The sequence below is a fragment of the Styela clava genome, chromosome 1 (genome assembly GCF_964204865.1).
Source record: "Styela clava chromosome 1, kaStyClav1.hap1.2, whole genome shotgun sequence".
NCBI classification, from domain to species: Eukaryota; Metazoa; Chordata; class Ascidiacea; order Stolidobranchia; family Styelidae; genus Styela; species Styela clava.
Genome location: NC_135250.1, coordinates 26,771,182 through 26,795,541, shown reverse-complemented (window position 1 = coordinate 26,795,541; position 24,360 = coordinate 26,771,182). Strand labels below are relative to the sequence as shown.

Here is a 24,360-nt window from a genome sequence, read left to right as displayed (position 1 = left end):
ATAAGATCTAGGTAAGTCTTCTATTTCGTAAATCATAGAAGTGATGAAAGGAAGTTAACCACAATAATGTGGAACCAGCTGTGGTAATTTATATTGTATTATTGCATATTTTGGTATTCTCAACTTATCTGTTTACTGGCAACAGTAATTTGTCTGACGAGTCATACTCGACTTGCTTTTATCTGAGTCATGTTTTGTTGGTGCTTTATCATTTCATTGTGAACTGCTTTAAGGTGCTGCTAACGTTTAAGTTAATTAAAGCCTAGTATTTGTGGATGGATTTGTTTGTGAAGTAATAAACAGAACTTAGGTTACAACAATTTAATTAACTTAAACATGGATAGACTATTCAAGCCAGAACCGCTGGAGTTGGATCCAGAAGCTGCCAGAACTTAGACAGAACTTAGGTTACAACACCAGCGATTTCTTCTTTTTTCGAAAAGAAAATGAGCTATAGAACTTCCGTCGGCATAGTCTGGGCATGAAGGCTTTTGGGCTGGATTCCAGACTTGTCGGCCTAATCCGTATAAACAAAAAAATATATATATAAAATTTGCTTCAAAAATAAAATATATATATATATAAAATTTGTTACATTGAATACTAAAAATACATAATTCATTGGCGTTACGCGTTGTTCAGGGTTTCAAACTTTGAGACAAGCTCTATCATTACTTTTGACCGCGCATGTCACTCTCCTATCGTCTGGAAGTTTGAATTGATTGTATTGTCTACTAAAATCGTTGTTTTTATTGAATTTTGAAAATTTTAAACAGATAACTATATTCTAAGCTTATTTCCTCCTTTCGATTTTCATACCATTCAGAAGTGAAAACATATGGAGGCTTTGAAATACACTGTCCCAAAATATCCCCGGCAGACAATTTTGGCCTCGCTTAGCAGTTATTGCTCACCGTATTTATTCGAATATGACGCGCACTCTGCATAACGCGCTGCATTACCTTCTTATTACAAATTAGTTTATTTTTTAATTTGATCCATGTATATATATATATATATTACACGCGTATACCGCGCACTCTCAAATCTAGCACTGCAATAGGCTTGTTAGATTATGATCGTAATCTGTGTAAGTTGTATTTTAGGTTGCCACAGACATTCATTATATAGGACGTTAACAAAACTTTACGTTTTCTCGCCCACTCGATTCGACAGCGTGCATTTCACACCTCTTTCTTTCGCCTCGTGCACTTGTTGTGTGTGTTCACGTGTAACTTTCCACCTACATGGCCCGCCGGTATCGGTGGGGAAAACTACCTTGCCCACCCCTGCTATAGATATTTATAAAACTTTAATCGCGGAAGCCAGCACTCTTACCGAAAAGTATTCCTTCCCACTTTTAGTCGATAGAAACCTTAACCTTGCTTTGAGCAAATAAAGTGTGTTCTTCGATTCCCTGCGTTATTATGCTGCTTATTTTTTAGATTTCTGCTTCAATTATAATTTTCTAGTTCAGATCAGTTTCAAACGTGAGTAACTAAGCTTATTCACATTACGCTATATCTGTAGCGACATGTTTTAACGATTAAATATGATCGACAGCACTGTAAAATTCTGATTTTGCCAGATGCAAAGCCACGCTATATATTCAACATTCTGATGACAGAAGTAGAAAACCTTATCATTCAGCAGAAAGGCGTAGATTGATCCAATAAATATAGAGCAACAAATACCTGTTCAACTTTTAGAGCAGTCATATGAAGAAGAGGAAACGAGATGCTTGGAGTCAGCAAAGGATAGTGACGTCTACTCCTGTGGAAAATATATCAGTCGAAATAATGACTCAGCAGGCGATCCCAGGATAATAAAATAATAACAAAGAGTCAGTCACATATTCAAATTTGTGGAATACATTAGATTTTCAGGCAGCAAAGTTTTTAATCAAATAAAGATTCGATTACTATTGTGTGTTATTCGTGTCGTGACTAGAAATTTGTGTGGAGTCGGCAGAACCCCATGCCAGTGTGGCAATCTCACTTGTGATAACAGAGCTCAAATACGTGTTACTACAATCTAATCAATATGTCTCTTGATTGTACACTGTTATGTACCACGATTGAACCAATTAGAATTTTTTTTATTGTAGCAATCAAATGTGCGTTTCCACACTTCTTTCTGGTTTTATGAAAAATTCGTTAGACTGTATCACACCTCTTAAACCGGGTATTTTACTTCTAGATTCTAGGTGCAAAATTTGTATAATTTTTAAATTAACATTTACACTACAGAAACTCTAAATACTTGCGCTTCAAAATTAAAGCAGGAATTTCTAATTCGCACAGCCACAGCCTGTCTGTTGCTTAAACAGTGGAATTCTCATGGCTAAGCTTACATACCTATAACGTATAACTCTCATACAAACCTCGCAACAGATAATCCAATATTTTTTCAACATGTATTGTACATTACAACTCGCTTCACACACGTATATTCACGCTTTTTAGCATTGCTATGTATAACTCAAAAAGCACTGGGAAAGTACCGAAAACTTGTTGCTCTTTATTACCGTTGGTGGTTGGAATTTTGATTTGATTTTGCACATCAGTAGTTGTAGACGAATGATTGAAAAAAATAAAGAAACAAACAAACCGCAAAGGGCGCAAAACTGTCAACCGTGACGTCGTCCTGCGGGAGTTGGTTTGTTTTCTTCACCTCGTTTTGACAGTTCAGCTTCGGGATTTTTCCGCGGAAGTCTTTCCGGAGGAGGTTTATTTAGTGATATAGATATCTTGTTTCTTGTTGTAGTTTAAGTGTTAATTATTTTGCTAACTGTAAATATGTCTAGTTATTTGTTGGTAGGTTTTGCGGCTTGAAAGTGGTTTTACACATGCATTCGTCCAGTTGTTAGTGCACGCTTATTTTGCCCACGCTCGGCAGTTTGTCTATTCACCGTTTTCAGGTTCTGTATAAGTATAAGTTTATTTCGACTCCATAATCAGCAATAGACGATAAGAAATAGATAAAAGTAACTGATTATAGAATCGGGAAAGCGAACAAAACCTAGAGTAAGGTTTGAAACGTACAGATTTTAGATGGAAAGGTATTGATAAAAGAAGCAGTACGTGTTCTCTCACCCAAAGTTCGGTTCTGTGTCTGAGTGCCGTACTTCAGCACCGTTACTGGGGTTTTTAATTTAATAATATATGTTTTTTAATTAAAATTGATGAAACTTTGGTGATTTTAAAATTTAATTTAGTCTTACCTTTCTATCTGGGAGTGATCAAAATGCTGAAATGATAAAATTCGTGTGGAATTAATGGATTATGTGATTCTTTGGTTTGTGGGGAATATTTAACACCAGTAGTGTACTAGTTGGGCTACTTTTGTATGTTTTGCTGGGTTCCATGTATTACTTGAGTAAATCTCTTTGAGTACCAATATATTGAGTTAGAGCTGACACCTATGATGATTTTATAAAATTTTTGAATTACTGAATAAGGAATTTTCAATCTGACTGTTATTATGTTCTATGATTCACATTTCCTGCGTTGATGCTTCTATTTTCCATTCATTTTCATATAGGATATGTTTATGTTATTCATTCATGAGGCACTATCCTATTGCAGTATTGCTGTATTGTTACGTCACCATTAATTTTCCGATTTCTTCTCTTTGATTCTGTTCATGTTAGGTTTGGATAAGTTCGATTATTGCCTTTTTGTGTTCATCCTAACTTAAAATGAAAATGGATCAGAAAATGAACAGATAATTAAAGAGTATTTGCATTTGCCAAATATTTTGTTATTAAAATTTGATTTTCTCAAGAGCAGTCGAAATTTTCATTTTTTCAACCTAGAGTCGAGCTCTTAAAAATGTTCCCCAATTTTATAGTCTCGGTCTAAACTAGATGCGTGCAACATTTTTTATCGGTGGGCCATAAAACCAACTTCATCTAGCTGGGCCACACAAACAATTTAGGTAACCATGTACACATCGAACCAAAAAATTTCCACAATAGAAAATTTTGATTGAGTAGCACTTTGAAATTTTGAGTTCTTGCATAATTTGTTAACATCAGCTTTAACAAAAGTTGTAACATAAATTGTCGGATTAGATTTTTGGGCTTGATATGAAAAAATCTTGACAAGGCACACTCCTGTTATGAAACGTTTTCAAAAGGGGAGGAATTCTTTTCCAGGAAGGATTTTTGCCATTTTTGGGGAGTACTTTTGCTTTGTATTCACTGTGGTATTACTAATTTTTTTTTTTTAGTACGATAAATAGTACTTGTTCACGAACACATAATAAACTGTGCAGAAACACAGTTGTGTGTGAGTTGCGTACTAGCAAAGGATCCATTGATGATTGAACAAATAAAGTAGTTTTATGCTTAGGAGGGAGGAAAAAAGAATTCCAAAATATCCACATGAAGAGATTCAACAGAAAAGCTTGAGTATCATTAAACAGTTACCGTAAATTTCATCAGGACCCATTACCAGTTGTCTAATATTGTGTTTATGTCCATCATTCTCTTTGTAAACAGAATTTGGTTTACCATTAGGCTAAAAGCAGTCATGGAAGATGATGAGTCGTACGTCGTTGGTTCTGGACAGAGTAACAGGAAGTCGAAGAAAAAATTTACTCATGGATCAATCGTCAGAATTGCTGCGAAAGATTTTTTGTACGATCAAAATTTTTGTATCTTTGCGTAGAAAAACTTTAATTAATAAACGTGTTTTGAGTATGAAATAATAAAGTTGCTACTAAAATCTGACTGAGAACAGACTGTGAAATTAATAGGAATCGTGTAGAAATGAAAAAAGAACCAGGAGTGTGGAATTTGAATTTGTTTTTACTTGAGCCAGTATCATATTTTTAAACTTCCTGGGTGGAAGTAAAAATTCTGAATTTTTTGATTGATTTTCTCAGATTTCGGAGCTGGAATTCTGGAGCTTAGTCCTGAGTCGGAGACAGCTACAGCCCTTGTCTTGCATTGATTTTATTATTTGAATTTATTTTTTAATTCCATATCTATTTCAGAACATATGACAGCTTCCAGTTCTCGTTGAATCCAAAGTTGAATGTCATTATTGGTCCAAATGGCACCGGTAAATCCAGCATTGTTTGTGCAATATGTCTAGGATTGGGTGGAAAGACAAACTACCTCGCTAGAGCCAAAGATGTCGGAGAATATATTAAATATGGACAAACCAAAGCAATCATCGAAATTGAACTGTAAGTGAAGAATCGTTACTTTTCCATTAATTTGACCTGGATATCGATGAAGCGTAAGAAGCGGGAAGAGTGAATACTTGAGCAAACGAGACTGAAAATTTTGAGCAATTTTTTTTTTGCGGCATCATACTGGAACAGTACCAAATTTAATTTACATAAAAAAAAACTGAATATTTAAATTTAATTTAATCGAAAATTATTATCTACATAATTGTTTTAAATCAGAGTCTATAGCATGCTGTTTACGGTATTTTTGTATGGGGTTTAAAATCATTGCTACTACATAGGGTATCCTACCCTTGGAAGAATTTATATTCTGCAGTACAATATTTTGTGCTCCCCCCTGCTAGGTAATTCATCTTTTCCTGTAATCCCTCTGTTTTTAACATTTAACAGATATGATGAACCTAAAAACATCCTAATCTGTCGTGAAATAGTAAAGCACACAAATTCAAATAAATCAACAACTTCATGGTACAGGGACGGAGTATTGGTAAGTATACTCAGAGTATTCTACCATTTATGGTAAATAAAATAAAATCTAACTTTGATATTCAATCAGGTATCAGCGAAAATTATTGAAGAGACTGTAAGCGGCTTGAACATTCAACTTTCCAATCTATGTCAGTTTCTTCCGCAAGAAAAAGTTGCTGATTTTGCGAAAATGAATAAAATTGAGCTTCTGGAGAATACTGAACTGGCGGTAAGTAATTCATTTATTTGGCATAGTTTCTTGAAAAATTGTATTTTTCGGTATTCTATCTTTTGCTTTAAGCAAGATTACACACTAACGTAAAAGTAAAGGACACTCATCTTGAACAACATTACAGCAGAGCACTGAAAATTCAAGTGAAATCTGTAATAGAATTTTAATGTTATATTTGATACCAATTTAAAGAGTTTTTCAAACGGTGACCTATTGATTAAAAGATTCTGTGGATTCACAATGTTAGCATTGCAGGTTTAAGTTCGGTAAATCAAAAACTCACTCATGGCCACTATCTTAACCAGGATGTAATAAATAAGGTAGCCTACTCTATTAGTGTGTATACCAGGTTAGGGTTAGGCCATAATTTTATTCCGATTTTCCTTATTTTAGTTTTATTACGAGCTCGAGGACTGTCTGTGTTAGCCAAGTGAATATACCCTGCCATAGGTTTCAGTCCCTTTACACAACTTGATGTTCCAAATTGGTACATACACTTCTGGAACGCCAGATTCTGGTCCTTCCATGATATAGTAGTAGCTTACACAGATCCTTGTTCAGAGGGAAAGACATTAAACATCAGAAAAAAAATAAATCATCGCTGTTGAATAAGTACTATCTTGGTTTTATTCAGTCCTTCGAGACTGATGTGGAAACGCACACTGGCCTAACCAACGTCTCATGATGCAACCGAGTCCTTCCATTGTAAAAATTAAACTTGTGTATATCGAGTTACTAGATTGAATAGAGTTGGAATCCTTTTCTGTACCATGTTTGTATACTGGAACAGGCATTCATTGTGTTTGTTTTCAATTCCATAAGATCTGAATGGCATATTGATATTTTTTTCAACTCCTCATTAATAATAAAACTTTCGAAATATAAGAATCAGTTTTTAGGCTTATGACTCTTGTATAAGGAATCTTTTATTGAAAAAAGTTCACACAGTTTTCTGTTCGTTTTGTTCAACAAAAGTACTTTAGTGTGACTGAAAAAATTCAAACTATTTTGATTTAAAGTTATGGGTCTTCTAGTAGTTGGGAAAAGTAGGTTTTGTTTCCAACATTGTCATATTTAATAAACAATTCATAGACGTAATTGGCATCCTTGTGCAATAACAAGTTTTTGTATTGAATATCCTTATACAGCTTTATTAGGTACGATTTCAAAGTCAATTAACAAAGGTCTTTATTAAAATGATCCTAATCTAAACATTCGGATGATTGGGCAACCTAGATAATATAAAAGTTCTGGAACAACCTATTCGGTAGAGATAAATTCCCAGTTTGAAATTATTCTATTGAAACATTTTGCGATTAAGGCCTTTTCGGCACACAATCCATGGCTGTCATTCTTCAGATATGCCACTGGTAACATTTACGGTCCATTCGAGTTTTATGTAACAACAAAAATTAATTGTAGATTTTGTTTATCTTTAATTTATACTTCTTTTAAAACAATCTTAATTTCAAAAGTCGATGATTAGTTATCGCAGGTTAAATACTATAGAAATATATATTAATGTCAGTTGTGTATTCTCCTTTTGAAACAATACAATTTGTTTGCTGTTATAACATTTAATTTATACTGTATTTAAGTTGGTATTCCAGTTATTTCGAAATAGGCTTCAGTGTTAGTAGTGAATTTATCCCTCACTTTGCACACAAAGAACTCTCGAAGAGTGAAAAATACAAACCTCAAATTCTAGTTAATCATTAACTTTACCAAATACCAAGCTAAAAGTACACAAAAGTAAACATTGTCATGCATGCATCCAATGTGTAATAGGCCTTCTGTATTATTTCTGTTTACTGTCTGAGTGAGTTTATTATGGCACAGAATTTTTCATCTTTAGTCCCTGACCACCAACTTATTAAACAAATTAATATTAAAATTAAGAAAGTATTCATCTACTTTTAAAAGTGATTTGCTGTACATATGAATCGTTGTTTTGATTTTCCAGTGGTCCTCCATACATATTACTAAAGAGATGTAATACCGACGATTGCATATAAAAAATAGGAAAAATGGTTGTCAGTTTGCATTTATATGGGGTTGTTTTGTGGCTATCTTCCTTCAATATCTTATCCTGCCTAACGAGAACATTTTCTTTATCTTGTATCTGTATATAGAAGGTGACTGTGTACAATGGCTAAATTTTCATTTAGGTTTTATATGACTTTTGAAGTAATTTTTTTTCCATTTTCTTAAATTTGTGATTATATCCGTGAATGAATTATCGCTCAATAAAAGACTGAATATATTCAAGTTCTTGGTACGTTAGCCAAGTATTTCATGGCCAAAACAAACTCATTTTGGAAAATATTGGATTGGAAAAAATACCTCTTAGGTGTAAAGAGGAATTATTATGAGCAAATGTATGAACGATCCCTAAAATACCATTATCTACTGAATATACGTAGATATATAGTAATGCATTACGTCCATGCTACTGATTAACTTGAGGAGAAATGAGAAGTAGTAATTGCATAAAACAGTGGTTTCCAAAGTTAGTGCTATGACGCATCGGTGCATTGCTAGATAATTGAAATGTGTCACAAAATATCAGTCCGTTTTTAAAAAGTTATTTTTTATTAGACTGCGTTTAGAAAGTACCATACATTCTCGCATATAAGTCGAGTTTATACGCGCATAACTTTGATCACACTAAATTTCATTAATTATCTTCTGCAACAATTTGCTGTGGAAGGTGCGTGCGGTGTGATACGATTTGTAGGGTCGGCCCATATGCGAATTTTTATAAATTTGCGGTTCTAAACCCGTTTTAGGGGGTCTGCTTATATACAAGGATATAATGTGACATGAAATGATGAAATTACGGTAACTTAGAGAGAAAATTAATATATAAAACTATGACAACGATTTATCATAAAATAAAAAAAAAGTTTTCTGGTTGAGTAGCTTGTTGGCCCTAGATTCACCACATTCATTCCATTTAAGTTATCTAAAATTACTTTCCAAATTCACATAAATACCATTTTCATGACAAGACTCATTCAGCACAATTTCAGACTCCGAATGCAAAATTACTCTTTGTTAAAATCGATGAGTCATTGTTACCTCTCTCTCGCATTTTGGAACAATATGTAAAACTGCTGTTCCAATGCACAGTAAATAACGTTCGAAAGTATTCAAATACAATAACTTCCTGATCTCGTTTCTGTGTGACGGGGTTACGTTAACAAAATGGAAATCCGATTCCAATGTTAGCAATGGCGGTATTAGGACAGTCCAAAAGGAATCGAATTATTAGAACCAGCATTCGTTATTTGATGTAGTGAATTTTTAATTTCAGGATTAATTTAAAACATTTTTGAATGATTAGAACCGAAATTCGTTATTTGATATAGTAAATTTTTGAATTCAGGCATAATTTAAAACATTTTCATTTAAAATTTTGTGATTTTTTGGGATTTTGTGTCGTTGGACGAACTAATCAAATACTATAATATTTCAACTGATAACAAATAACACAATGAGCTTTATATTTGTGTTGTTTTAGATGTGATCAACCTAAAGATATATGATTTATGTAATTTCCCACATGAACTTGCACCCAATTTACAAAGTACCGGTATTCTATATCCAAAAATATTTCTCAGAATGTATTCGGAATAGTGAAATATTCGGTTTTGTTCCTTCCTAGATAATCTAGTACAGGGATGTGCAACAGGTGGCCGACAGGCTACAATCCTCTCACAAAGCCATTTAGTGTGGCTCTTTCTTGTCAACACTCAGTTTTTTCCCCATCAAGCATAAAATCCTAATCCAACAGTTTGTTTAATAAAAAGGCGCTCATATGAATGAAAACGCATAATGTATTTTTTCTCTCGTCACTGCGTTTCCGTTTTGCCCATTCATTACTATTACATTTAAAACTACTTATTTTGAAAGTATTCTAAAATTCGTTTTTTTGACATCTCGGAATTTGACTGTTGCTTTTGTAATATACCACATTGTAGGCAAACCTAATTTGAAAATGATGATTTATAAAAAAATATATTTAAATATAAAAAAATACACTTCCTTTTGGTCTTGTCTAGAGAATTGACTTGAAAGAAACATAATTCATGATTTTGAGAAAGTCTTTTTGTCAATAGTTCTTATTGTATGGTCTACCGTTTAACAAAAAGCGTCTATGATAGATATAACACAGATGATACTAACAAAAAAGCAGAATTTTATTTCACATATTAGTTAACCAACTAAGGTGATATTAAATTCTGGGTTTATCTTGCTCAAGAATCTTTGACATAGATTGCATATGCACAAGTACAAGAGACACCAACTTATGTCCAACCAGGAAAATTCTATTTCTTCCAAATATCATTGCTTCACATAACAGTGGCAAAACAGAAATATCTCATAAAAAATACAGTATAAGGAGGCTATCTTCGAGAATGTATTCTGTTTTTTGTTATATTTACTCCGGGTTATTTTTTCAGGTTTGCGATCCCCAAACGTACAAAGACCACATGTCACTCAAAGACTTTCGAGGAAGTGAAAAACAACTTCAAACAAAACATTTGTCGGAAATCGAGAATCTCGATATGATGAAACGAAAAAATGAGAGAATGGAACAGGATGTTGTCAGATTCAAGGAGAGGAAGAATCTTCTTGAAAAAGCTGCAGACTTGGAGAAGAAAAGGGCTTGGACGGTAAGTGATTATATTTTGCGAAGAATTATATTAAATATTCAGGGCTGGGTTACCAGTGTCATCTTTGAATTGATTGACATTTTTTAAACCCTCGATTTGAGTCATTTTTTCAGTTGTTTTAAAAAGGAAATGAGACTTGTTTTGAGTCTCATTCATTATATCCTCTATTTAGGACATTTTTAAGCTATTTTAAAAATTTTTGACTGAGTAGGAAATCCGAGTGAGGATGTTCAATCATTCAGAGTGGATATGGAGTGATAAAATTTAGTTAAATTGAAGGTGAGAGTCGTGACTTAACTTGAGCCGCGTTTCTGAATCTCCGATCTCAAATCCTTGAGTATTTTCTGAGCGATTTCGAAATCATTTGATTGACTAACATTGTACCATAGGTTTTCAAATTAATTTTAAAAATAATAATGAAATACCTAAAAATTTTCATTATTGATTTGAACTGGTTGATGATACATGTTCGGAGGGATCTGAGTCATGGTTCATCTTGAGTTACAATTTTAAATCTTCAACTTGACATTGGTGAGTTGAACAGTAAAAAATGAGATTAAAGCTAGGATGACAATCACCTAGAAAAAATGTAAATCAGAACATAAGTCAACACAAAGTTTATTTCAATTCTATATTATAAAGGTTTATGAAGACGCACGTAAGAAGTTTGTTGAACTCAAACAACATTGGGAGCAAGTGAAAAAAGAATGCAATGAAATCAAGAAAGATTCTGTTTCCTATGAAAAAGAACTCGATAAATCTGCAAGAGGAGCAGAAGAAATCAATCAAGAAATGAGATTGAAGGTTTGTATAAATTTTTTTTTTACTTTTTTTTTTTTTAACTTACTGTTCATGCTGTACCTGCTTTGATAATGTAAGAAGTCACAATATTTGACTGCGAATATATTTATGAGAAAACAATCAGACTTAGATTAGTACAATGGTTCTCAAACTTTGCAAGCCTCACCCTCTATTTAGAATTTGTCAAGTCTCGCGATCCACCTCAAAACTGAATAGCTAACAATAACATACAAATAACAGATAGTAAGACGAAAGTACCGTATTTCCTGGCGAATAAGTCTACCCGGTAAATAAAACGAGGCCCGTTTTTAAACCTGAATAAATGGGTTATTGCATATAACCTGCCAATTAGTCGAGGTAGTAAAATCGCGTCAACATCGGAATCTCAAATTACCATTCAATGCTTTTTGAGCAGTCGCCGCATTGGTTAAAATAGACTATAATCATGTTTTCTTGTAGCGTAATATTCAATCCATAATAACTACGGGAATTCGAATTGTCTTTAAATTTTAATCTAATTGTATTCAACTCGTGATTACCATACTCGACTAATAAGACGACCCCCCCTCCCCCCATAATCAGGCCAAAAATCTAACAAATATTTTAATTTTTAATCTGCTTCATTTCCTCCAAAAATTTGTTTACATCCCTCTTGTAGGGCGCAACCCACAGTTTGAGAAGCACTAGATTAGAACATGTATACAAAGAAACGCAAGTCGACAACATTCCTATTTTGGCTGTCTGGTCCTAATGAAAAGAGTGGCAATCTGGCTGCATGCCCCTTTTTCAATTCCCGAAGAAACGAATAGACTAGCAATTATCACACTGCAATAATAGGAAATCAATCCACAATTAAACACTCCAAGAATGATTTCCTATTAGGCCTCATCTTTATATTTCTGGCACCTTGCAAGCAGAGAAGTTATGAGGTTTTTTTTCACTCTGATCCAAATAAAAATTTAGTTTCGATAAAATAATTTTACTCCGATCCCATCTCCATTTTAATCTCAAGTTGAAAATATAAACTTCTGAATTCGAAAAGGTGACATTTTGGCGGTGGATTTGTTTGACTCTATTACATACAAGTGACACCTGCATATTGGTTTTTTATTTTGTTTTATTGAACACTAGCAATGCATAATATAAACAGTTCAATTGTCACCACAAATAACAGAATATAAAGTCAAACATAAAGATACATGTTTTCCCTGTCATACCAAAGTACTCAAAGATTTTTGGAGACTAGCATGGCAGTATTTATACCCAGGAAGCATGCTTGAGCGGTTTTGCCCATAATGCCATACCCTCATCCTGTGCTGTCATTGGTCAGTTAACAAGTGGGAAATAGGATTAAAGCACAGCTATCCCAGGATGACAATCACCTGGACAAAATGTTAACACTCTCTGTGATAATAGCCAAAATATACCATTATTTGACTTCATTGCCCAAGTTGTCACTGAATTATGTGTCTTGTAGTATTTCTACTGAGTATTTGCTTCAATCTTCTCAATTTTTTTCAGCTTTACATGGACTAATTCCAAGGTATTCTGCCCAAAAAAGATACTTCAAACTCAAAGAATATAATACCTAATTTATTTTATCAGGGTGAAAAATTAAAAGCAGCGGCAAATGCAACCAAGAAAATTCACGATCAAATAAGTGCAGTTGAAGATAGTATTAAAGATAAAGAAATTGAATTTGAAGAGAAAGAAAAATATGAACAGCAAAGATTAAAAAAGTAAGTTGGGTCAGAGATTCCATGAATCATAGCTTCCTAACGTAAAATGAAAGATTGATCTTGATCGGTTGCCCCCTTTCAAAGACTCTGCACACTTGCGGCCCGAATGGAAATGAAAATTTATACTTCGCTTTCAACACGTTTTCAACACTTACCTTATGCCATGTTTATTAATGAAAAAACAACAAACGAAAGCAAAAAAAATTACTTCACATTAATGTAGTCATCTTCACAATCATGTAGTTGTGCGCTCTAGAGCAGGGGTTCTCAACCTTTTTTAGTGCCAGAGCCAAATTTCAAACCTTATAGTTGCAAGAAGCCGCATGAAAACAACGCAATAGTATGTATTTTGAAATAACAACATCAACAAAACTCGGGGTAAAAACTGATTCAACGATAAACTTGACATTGGCTTTGACTTTTAATTCTGAAGTCTGAAAAAGCGAGGCGTAATCGTCATGGATGCATTCTTCAGCAAATATATAACAACAAATGACATCAATTCAACTACTGCACTTCAGTCTTTCAATTTCAAGTCATTTGTATTGAAAATGATCAATTTTTAAAGGATAATTAGAGGAGGAGGAATAGCTGGGAGCCGCACTGCTCGGAGAGAATCACTCTATTGCCATTCAGGGAGTCGAGAGTCCTGTTTGAGGATTCATTATCTTAGCAAAGACATCTCTTTCCCTTTTTTTATAATTTCCTTTTTCAATTTAGACTTGAGCAATGTCATCTGATGGTCGACAGTTGGAAAAAAGAAATGTCAGAGTTGTCAACAACAGACGTTCAACCTCAGATTGATGAAATATCGAAAGAAATTCACGTCGGGATGAAAAAAATAAACAACATTGAATTTGATGTCAACACATTGCAGGAAGAAAACCAAGGAAGAGTTAGAGAAATGAAAGGTAGTGATTAAGAATTGATCTGAAAGGTATTTTGTTTATTATACTCAGTGTTGAGAAGATGTGAGTCATCAACTCAATTTGAGTTGGTATCGATTTTTAATTTATCAAAGACCAAGAGAATCGACTTGACTTGAGACCAGGATGTCAAAAATTATTCGAATACATTCAAATTTGGTTGTGATCAAAGAATATTTTAGAATATTTTTAATTGAAAATGTCTTTTCAATGATTTATTATCTTATCATACACAAAAAATAGTTAATTTTTGACAGAATAAAATAGAGAATACTGATTGAAACAATGTTTATCTAATTATTCTGCATAACCAAATTTGATTTCTATGAATTTCAATTGTTAGAAAGAATTTTTCTAGAGGAACGGACCCATTTCAGAATGTATTTAATATTTCATATTCTAGAAAAAAACTTTAGAATGTATTCGCAAAAGCGAAATATTCAGTTTTGGCCATCCTTGTCAAGGCTCTGAGTTTAGGGAATTTTACTCAACACTTTAGCCCTTGGAAGTCTGTAAGGTCATGTTGTAAACTATGTTGATCTGGATCTTGGATGAATCCTGGTTTTTAAAATCTATACTTTCGAAAAATGAATTTTAAGAGTTTCAAATCTATAAATAAGTTGACTGGATTTAGGTATTTTCCAATTTCTCTTTTTAAAATAAATTATATAAAGTTATATGCCATGTTATAAATTTTATGAAGTACCCCGATGAAACATTCAGGAGGTTCAAGGAATCCTTGTTATTGTCAAAATTGTATAAAAAAAATAAATGAATATATATATAAAGGAAAACCTAATACTGGCAAAACAAAACGATCTTCAAAGTATAGAAAGTTTAACAATAGTAGCGAACCTAATGAGTATTTGTTTATATTTAAGCAAAATACATATATTAATATGCACTCATGTGTTTGAATTGAAACGCGGAATCTTTTGACTGTACTGGCGGAACCCTAGGGTGCCACAGAACCTTGGCAGTGTCAATAAATTCTTGAATTTTTTTAAAATTGAAAAAGGAATTTATCGATACCATATATTGTTTTGACCCTCACAGATGTATTAGATGATTACCGAATAAAAAACAACGAATCTGGTTAAGATATATTGAGAACTGACTTCATAACAAAATTGAAATTAAAAAGCAGGGGTCGGCAAACTACGGCCAGCGGGCCATATCTGGCCCGCAGAACAATATCATCCGGCTTGCAACGCTTCACTGAATTATATTAACAAAACAACTGTATTGATGATCATATTCTTTACGTAACAGAATTTGTTTTGAGACACTAAATTATATTATAACCTAACAAGTATATAATTCACAATCACTCGTATAATGAGCCTATTAATGGATTATTATTAGACAAATGGCAACGGAACTTGAAAAGGTGGTGCTGAGTACAAATGGTTTAATGCCGCAGAAAATATTCAAATGATCAGTCTTTGCGCGCTGCTTGGAATTTAACTGAAATCTGTGAGAAAAAATGTGATTCATTGGCCATTCCCTCGGTTTTTAACTTTCTAAAAATATGTGCGGCCCGCCAATGACTTGCAGCCTTTAATTTTCGCCCGCGAAAGACAAAAGTTTGCCGACACCTGTTCTAAAGGGATTTTATGAACACACTGTATATGATGTTACAGACAGTCTATTTCCATGTTCAGATTGTGATAGGAAGATTGCTCACTTGAACAACCTGAGCAACAGACGGTTGGAATGGTTGAAAATGATGAACAAAGACATGTACGAAGCTGTCGAATGGTTCAGAAAAAATAAACAAAACTTTAAAGGAAATGTCTATGAACCAATCATGCTACTGGTAAGAAGTTTGAGATTTTGAGGTCATCAGGTTTTAGTGTTCTAATTTTTTGTTAGTGACAGACTCTTTTGTCCTGCGTGCAAGTAGAATTTGTTGTAAAAATGTCCTTCCAAGTTCCAACATAACAAGATTTTTTTATCACAGCATTTATCAATAATCTGTATTTTTCCAGTTGAACATGACTGATGATAAATGTGCCGAAATACTTGAAAACCATGTTGCAGTTCGAGATATGATGGCGTTCGTTTGTGAGAATCCTGAAGATAATGCTCTGTAAGTTCACTACTTTATTTTCATTTTAAACATACAGACATGGGGTTTCATAGTTAGTGCAGTTGCACAGCCCTCTTAGTCTTAAATTTTTCTCCATCCAACATAAAATCCTAATTTGACAGTTTACGTTTGAAAAAGCGCTCACATAGATAAAATACATGTTTTTTTCTCCTGTCACTGTGTTAATTCTTTCGCCTTTGTGTCCTGTTCGATTATCAGTGTCAAGCTAAACGATAGCTGCATTCTCTTCTCTTTCCCGCTAAATTTTTTGTGTGGCCCAGCTGGATATCTGAAGTTTGTTATACAGTAGGCCTACAAAAAATGTTGCACATCCCTGATGTAGGCGAACTCACCTAGGTTGTGGTTAATTTGGTTCCCATTGTCAAAATATGAAAACTTATTCATTCCTAGCCTACTATCTAAGTGTGGAGCCTCGCTTGAACAAAGTTACAAAGTTTTATGAAATAACCAATTCTTCTTAATGTTCTTCCAAGTTGCAAAAAATTTTTCACGATTTTATTCCATGTGTTCCAAATTTGAACAGAATTCTTTTTCAAAATCGGCTACAAATACTTTATAAGTTTATTTTAATCGAAGGCTGTTACTCAGTTTTTAAATGACTTGCCTCACTTTGCCCTTGAAAAATATCAATTTTGTCTTAGATCTCTTGAAGCCACGATAACACAATTCCATAAAATAAAATAAATACTTTTTTTATTTCTAGTCTTGTATCTGAGCTTCGGGGAAAACGAAAGTTAAAGATAAACGTGGTAAAAGCACCAAGAGACAGGAACGGAAAATTAATTCAACCGAAAGATTTCAAACCTCAGCGTCCTATTGAGCAACTAAGGTACAGTTTTCATTCAGTTTATATTTTAAGTGTTTGAACTGAAAAAAAAATTTCGGTGTTTTTTGTTTTCTCTACTTTTCAACTGGGATGTTCAAGATTTTTGTAAATATTGACTTAAGCTAGGTTGGTACTCACGAAGTATGTGAACCAAGATGGCGGACACCGGGAAATTGTTTTTGTACCAGGTTGGAGTACAAAATTTTACCATAATTTTATTCCAATTTTTCTTATTTTAGTTTTATTACGAGTTCGGGGACTAGCCAAGTGCCTCCCGTAGTATTTGTATCTGAAATTATGGCCTGACCTGGTACACATACTACGTTCCGGTGTCTGCCATCTTGATTCACATACTTCGGGAGTACCGCTAGGTTTAACTGGGAAGTCCTGATTTCAAGTTTCAGTTTAGTGGATTCTCTGTGTTTTTCATGTTGAATTTTGTATCGAATTGAAATTACTTCAATATTTTCATATAGTCATATTTTCAAACCCAAGTCAAAATTTTAAATTGAATTGAAATTTCAGATTTCAAATTATTATGAGCGAAATTTTCTATAGAAATTCGAAAAAGAAAGTTTTTGACCCAAGCATTCTTAATAGCCATCAAAAAGCTTGCATTCTCCAAAGCTTTTATTGCCCGCCATCTTGGTTCGCATACAACAGGAGTACCAAATGTTCATATCTCATTCGAAATTTATGGTTCTTTTTTCTTTGAAACAGTGATTGGGGCTTCACAAGTTACCTCCGAGAAATGTTCACAGCACCTGATCCAGTAATGTCATTTCTATGCAAACAATATGGGGTTCACAGGGTACCCATCGGGACCCAGAAGACGATGGAGATTGTGGAGCAGGTGGGTGATATAGAATGATTGATATATTAACCAGAGATAGAAAATGAAACATTACTGAAATACTACTGAATTACTATGAAATACTGAAATACTGATTACTGAAATACTATGAATTTATTATCTATTTTGTCCAATTATTGAAATACTATGAATTTTCCTCCAGCATTGAGTTTCAAAACTAAGAAGCTAATACGGCATGACTACTCGACACTCGCTATACCTATCGCTGTCAGAATTTCAATCTAGTACTTTTAGTTAAAGTTACAGCTAAGTGATTAGAACATTTGGCCCGACTGTTTGGAGACATTGATTTTTTGAGTACTGCAAATTTAAAATTGATTTCATTGTTAGAAGAATATACCATAACGATCCATTCATCCATACAATATCATGAAAAAATAAATCTCTCAATCAGATACTGATATTCTGTTTTAGGTGACAAAACACAGTGGCCAGAATTTATTTTATATTCCATCCATACAAAAACCTCGCAGTAAAGAAGTGATCCCCGGAATCCGTTTTTCTGTCAGAAAATCAAAGTATAGTGGAAACTCAACTGTTGCGAACAGGTATGTAATTGTATTACGCATTCTTATCAGCGCCAACTAAAAAAGATGATTGTCCCAAAAGCAATAATGTTTATGTGCTACGCTTCGAATTACTGGTACATAGTCTTATCTCACAAAATGTTCAATTTACGGCCAATACAGGCGAACAACATCATCACTTTAGGTATTTATTTCAAAGCTATGTATTATGTTTACCAGGTTAGTGTCAGGCTAAGGCTATAATTTTATTCCAATTTTCCATATTTTAGTTCTATTACGAGTTCGGGGACCAGCCAAGTAGTGGTGTTTGTACCTGAAATTATGGCCTTACCTGGTACACATACTACGATCCGGTGTCCGCCATCTTGGTTCACATACTACATGAGTACCGATAAAACAACAATCTCCACCGAGATATTTTATTTTTCTCTATCTTTCTTCAGGTCGTTAAAACAACCGAATTATCTCACAACCAATGTTGATCCTGATCAAATATTAGAAGTGGAAAACAGGAAGAAGGTACCTTTTTGTTTTGAGTTTATGGAATTACTTTTGAATTAAAATTACTAATCTTTTGGGTACAGTTCATAAAAGCATGGATCGATTCAATAAACGAAAGCCAGAATGAAAATGAGATGACAAAAGTAGGATTATGGGTTCAAATTCCATATCCCCATAAAGCTGGTTCATTTATACGAAATTCACTAATCTTTCTTGCGAGTTGAAATTTTCTATAAAAATGCTCAATAAGCATCAATTTTAGTAGGTGATTCAAACAGTTCATTTAAAGCAGTGGTTTCCATTGGCCAATTATGGTTCACATAACGATTTAATATGGCCTGCCAAACTTAAGTGAAATAATTTATGTTTGGTGCTCCTGAAGTATGCGAACCAAGATGGGGGACATCGAAACGTAGCATGGGTAACAGGTTAGGGTTAGGCCATAATTTTATTCCAATTTCCCTTATTTTAGTCCTGCTATGACTTCGAAGACTATCCTAGTGCCTCTCGTAGTATTTGTACCTAAAATTATGGCCTAACCCTAACCTAGTACACATATTACATTCCGATGTCCGCCATCTTGGTTCGCATACTTCTGGAGCCCCCTATGTTTTTTTATATTTGCGTTCCAGATACCGCTAATTTATACCGGTATCTTCAATATAAGTACCGGTGTCGGCCCCTTGCAGGTGCTCTTGGCCCGCGAATATGGCCCCCGGTCAATCAACTTTGAGAACCACTAATTTGCATAAGTCAAAATATATGGGTACTCCTGTAGTATGTGAACCAAGATGGCGGACACCGGAACGTAGTATGTGTACCAGGTTAGGGTTGGGCCATAATTTCAGGTACAAATACTACAAGACTCATTTGGCTAGTCCTCGAACTCCGAATGGAACTAAAATAAGGGAAATTGGCATAAAATTATGTTTTAACCCTAACCTAGTACACATACTACGTTCTGGTCTCCGCCATCTTGGTTCACATACTTCGGGAGTACCGATTTATGTTATCAACATTATATTTTCTTGACGTCTAGAATACGCTCATTCATATGTTCATACTTTTTCATTTACAGGAGCTGTACAAACTTAATCAAGAAGTAACAGAAAAGATAGCAGATATTCAACGACAAAAGAAAGTTCTAGAAAAACGAGATAATGAGTTACGATCGCAAAAGAAGGAATTACAGCAACTGAAATCAAGAAAGAAAACTTTGGAAAATAATATTCAGATGAAGTTAAAAACGTAAGTTGGCTGTTTTAGTAGGTTTTTGCACGTTTTACTTTATTTTTGTTGGATTAATTTAATACAGGGCTCTCAATTTCAATTTACCTAGGGGCCGGCCGCTAGAGGCAGAGTCTAGATTGGTCTGGGCTGCTTTTATAGAGTCTTGTTCAGACTTAAATAAAGGCATGATGTTCTACTTGTTTGCTATACAGAATTGAAGAACTCCAGGCATCCACTGTGGACATTGAATCGTTACGAAAGGATCTGCGGAAATCTCTCGGCAAAATCTACATGGGAAAGAAACAGCTTGCCTTGAAGTTCTCGAAGAATATAAAGGTAACAATATTTGTTGCTTCTCTGTAACATTACTCAAAGCAATGTTGCAAATTGTCAACTGAAAGTTAAACAGCAAAATTATAATTAATATTGCTTTTTATATTTTTCAGGAATGTACAATCCTGAGTTTGGACAAAGCACACACCACTGTAAAATATGTCGCAGCGATTGCTGAGAAAAATAAAATTGAAGAAAAAATAAGGCAGGGTCATGCAAGGTTGTTGGAGAGCAGGAAGTAAGACCATATTTTCCTGTTCTAACTTTTTTTCAGATCTTTTGTGACTTGCCATGACGATCGTAATAATTTTGTTATTTCATCATAATTTCAATTTTTTTTAGAGGGGATGTTTATTTGATTAGTAATTCAAATGATACACTGAATAGAATATTTCATAATATTTTCGATTTTTTTTTGATGGATTCCAACAGTAGTTTCAATGATAATTACCACTGAATAAATTAGTGCATTTTAGACGATAAATGGCTATTGTATTGTTGACATTTGTCCGCAAGTTATGTTACATACGAATCCATGTCCCCTGCAGATTTTATTCAAGCTCCCCAGCAATTTTGCAATTTTATTTTGTATTGTTTAGGAAACTCGAGCAAGCAGAAGGAGACAAAAAAGACTCTCAATTACGAGCGAAACAACTGCTCGTTGAAGCAAAACAAAAGACAGGCGGGGAAAATTGTGATGAAATGAGGAAAGTTGGCGAAGATTTGATGAAAGTGAGTGAAGCTAACTTCTAAATTTCTTAATTAATTACTTGAAATTTCTTGATTGAATATTTAAATCATTTGGTCAGTCATACTCTCAAGACTCTGCGATTGTTGCATTTGTCCAAGAGTTAGAATTTGCCTGCCATCGCTCCTCTGATTGATTACCCTGGGTGTGTTCACATTTTTGAATCCTGTTGAATCTGTGGGATACAAAATGTGCAAGTTTATGTAACCGCTGGTTGCTTGGGACTTCTCTCCACTGTCAATTTCATGCATCGTAAACAAATAATTGGTTACTGATTACCATACCCTAGCGTTTGCTTTACGCCATATGATTGAGCTGTTTTATCTTCTTTTTTCTGATATAATATAAGTCCTTCCTATGTAAAACAATGTCTCTACTGCTAGACCTGTATTGCTTTTGAAGAATCTTTATTTATTTATTCAGTTATTCTCAACCCTACCAGATACCGTCGAAGAGATGGATACATTAATACATGACTTTAGAGCTAGAGCTGAATGTTGTACTGCCACTGATCCTCAGGTAACATTGAATATTGCAGCTTTACAGAATGTCCATAAAGCTTCATGGCTGACTCTTGAATAGGGTTGGGCAAAATATTCGAATAACGAATAGCGAATCGAATATTAAATTATTCGAATGGCATTTTACTATTCGAATATCGGGTACCACGTGATCTGCGCCGCTTCACTTGGACACAGAATGCACTGAACCGATCGTGAATTGCCCGAGAATTCACCTACAACGCTCGCTAACAGACAAAAGCGACAAATTTAAAAATCGTCTTTGCGTTGTGGTGTTATTTGTTTTCTTTGCGTTTCAATCGTTCATTTCAATTCCCTATTTTGCAAAAAAAAGGTACCGACATCGTTCCCTAAATTTAGAAACGTCAAATCAGATGAGGTATTTAAAATAAATATCTCAGATTTTAAACTTAGTATGATTGGCGGCACGTGATTAGTCGTTTCATGCATGAACCAAACATAAATTTGTTTAACGGAAAGTGAAAGTTGAAATAATTTTCGCGTGAAACCATACATAGTATAACACGAACAAGCTATGACCAGAAAAGAAATGACATGACCTAGTTCTTACAATGTACTTTCAAATATATCGTTAGTGATCCCTTCCGACATAATGTTTCGAAAATGTAAACATTTTACTCGGGCATGCATGGCTGGTGGAGTGTAGAAATCGTGAACAGGAGTATACCGTAAAATCAATCGTGAATTTCGATGTAACAACACGCACTGTCTCGTTTACGAATTGTTGTATCATCGGAAATGATTACATTCGTTCTCCATTTTGAGCATTTCTGCACTAATAAATAGGGCGTGACATTATCAAAATTGTCAAGAGAAGTAAAAGTGGATTTGCAAATTCCGTAAATAAAATTGTGAATTACTCGGTAACGATATTAGCTTTAATGATCGCGCGGTTTGTTGAAAGAAAACGCCGGAACTTGAAAGTTATAATTATCGCCTAGCCATCCATAAGCACAAAAGTACAAAATCGCAAATTTTTCCAGCATTAGGTCGCATATGTAAATTATTATTCAAGAAGCGCCGTTTATTAATGTCATCTCGTCATATGGCCACGCAGAAATGCCTTTATTGCCCAATTATTTAGTCACTATTTTAAATCAACATTCGGGATTGACGCAAACGCAGCTTTGCGAGGTTTATCTGTAACGTAACATAGACACCATAGAAAAGCATAGCAAAGTTAATTGCGGTATCTTAATAAATATCTGCATCCCGGTATCGATAATAATATTACCCGTTCGCTTAATATTGTGACGGTAAATTTACAAACGTTGATAAGTAATATCAAAGCCAACGCAAATGATAAAAATTAGAATAATATTAATTTGGGTTTTGAAATCAAACCTTAATGGTTTTAACAGCTGTTGCCAATGTGAACAAACGGGTAAACCCGAAATATAAATTTCGATGTCCGCCGACCCGAAAGATTTAATAATACTTGCAAAAAACAGAAAGGGCGTGAATATAGATTATATATCGCCGCAAAAATGGTCGCGATGTCGAAAACAATCTGCGATTATGACGATGGATAACCCAGTAAAAGAACGCATTGTAGCCGATTTTCAATGCCAAAGGGAGTATCGACCGACGTCCTGGACTTCCTGTTGTGTATTAAAATATTCGACTATTCGGTATTCGTTAAAAATATTCGAATTTTTCGATTCGAAAAAAATATTCGATTTTGCCCACCCCTACTCTTGAATAGTTGTCAATATATGTCTGGTTTAATTTTGTGTATTCACACCAACTTTTATAAATTTTAACAGAAATGAACATTTTTTTTTCATTACGTAATTGAACAATGATTTGTGTTGGTAATTATTTGGAGTAATGCTGTTGTGAAAAAATCTATTTTCTCCAAAGATGATGGGCCAATTAATTTCAAGTTCTCAATACCTAAAATCTGTAAAGATAATTTTTAAATATCTATTGCTTTCATTTTTGAAATGAGAAATAATATCCCACCCTAAATTTGGCAAATTTTTTGTAATTCATTTGGCATTCGGCACAATGATGGGTGCTCCAGAAGTGTGTGTACCAAAAAGGGACTGAAACCTATGGGCAGGGGGTGTATTCACTTAGTTAACACATACAGTCCCCGAACTTGTAATAAAACTAAAATAAGAAAAATCGGAATAAAAGTATAACCTAACTCTAACCTGATACACACACTACGGGTGTATTTGATTTTAAGTTTTTAAAAATGTGCTTATGTACAACATGAACAAACAAACTTCACTTATCACTCTTCCTTCTCCAGGTTGTTGATGAATATAATCGTCGACAGAGAGAAATCGAAGTACTGCAGAAACGAGTCGACGATTTACAATCACGACTCAACAGAAGCCGATCAGAGATTGATGAAGTTAGGACACGGTGGCTGACATGCTTGAAGAAATTAGTAACAGAGTGAGTACAGCGAGAGCATGGCCAGCCCAAAATTTTTGGTCCCAAAAATGTTTTAATTTGATGATCACTTTTACTCCTAACTATGGCTGGACATTTTTGAATAACTGATGATTTCAGAATCATTTTTTTGAATAGAACCTTGAGTCTTTGGGAGATATGTAAATTACTTAACAAAGTAGAATCCATCACTCAGACAATTTGCTGAGCTTT

General features: G+C 34.1%; 1 protein-coding gene across 1 annotated transcript in view; it reads left to right on the top strand.

Annotated features, from left to right (window-relative positions):
• The first annotated feature begins 4,483 nt into the window (after window positions 1–4,483).
• LOC120334934 (structural maintenance of chromosomes protein 5-like) overlaps window positions 4,484–24,360 on the top strand; it is a 34,572-nt gene continuing 14,695 nt past the window's right edge. The window contains exons 1-20 of the mRNA XM_039402452.2: window positions 4,484–4,642; window positions 5,002–5,196; window positions 5,593–5,689; window positions 5,759–5,899; window positions 10,369–10,581; window positions 11,224–11,385; window positions 12,988–13,121; window positions 13,842–14,032; window positions 15,712–15,866; window positions 16,039–16,139; window positions 16,864–16,989; window positions 17,707–17,839; window positions 18,275–18,408; window positions 18,831–18,906; window positions 19,967–20,136; window positions 20,331–20,454; window positions 20,565–20,689; window positions 21,051–21,183; window positions 21,623–21,718; window positions 24,002–24,150. Coding sequence (XP_039258386.2) covers window positions 4,536–4,642; window positions 5,002–5,196; window positions 5,593–5,689; window positions 5,759–5,899; window positions 10,369–10,581; window positions 11,224–11,385; window positions 12,988–13,121; window positions 13,842–14,032; window positions 15,712–15,866; window positions 16,039–16,139; window positions 16,864–16,989; window positions 17,707–17,839; window positions 18,275–18,408; window positions 18,831–18,906; window positions 19,967–20,136; window positions 20,331–20,454; window positions 20,565–20,689; window positions 21,051–21,183; window positions 21,623–21,718; window positions 24,002–24,150 — 2,762 coding nt within the window. The 5' untranslated portion in view covers window positions 4,484–4,535. The remainder of the gene's footprint in view (window positions 4,643–5,001; window positions 5,197–5,592; window positions 5,690–5,758; window positions 5,900–10,368; window positions 10,582–11,223; window positions 11,386–12,987; window positions 13,122–13,841; window positions 14,033–15,711; window positions 15,867–16,038; window positions 16,140–16,863; window positions 16,990–17,706; window positions 17,840–18,274; window positions 18,409–18,830; window positions 18,907–19,966; window positions 20,137–20,330; window positions 20,455–20,564; window positions 20,690–21,050; window positions 21,184–21,622; window positions 21,719–24,001; window positions 24,151–24,360) is intronic.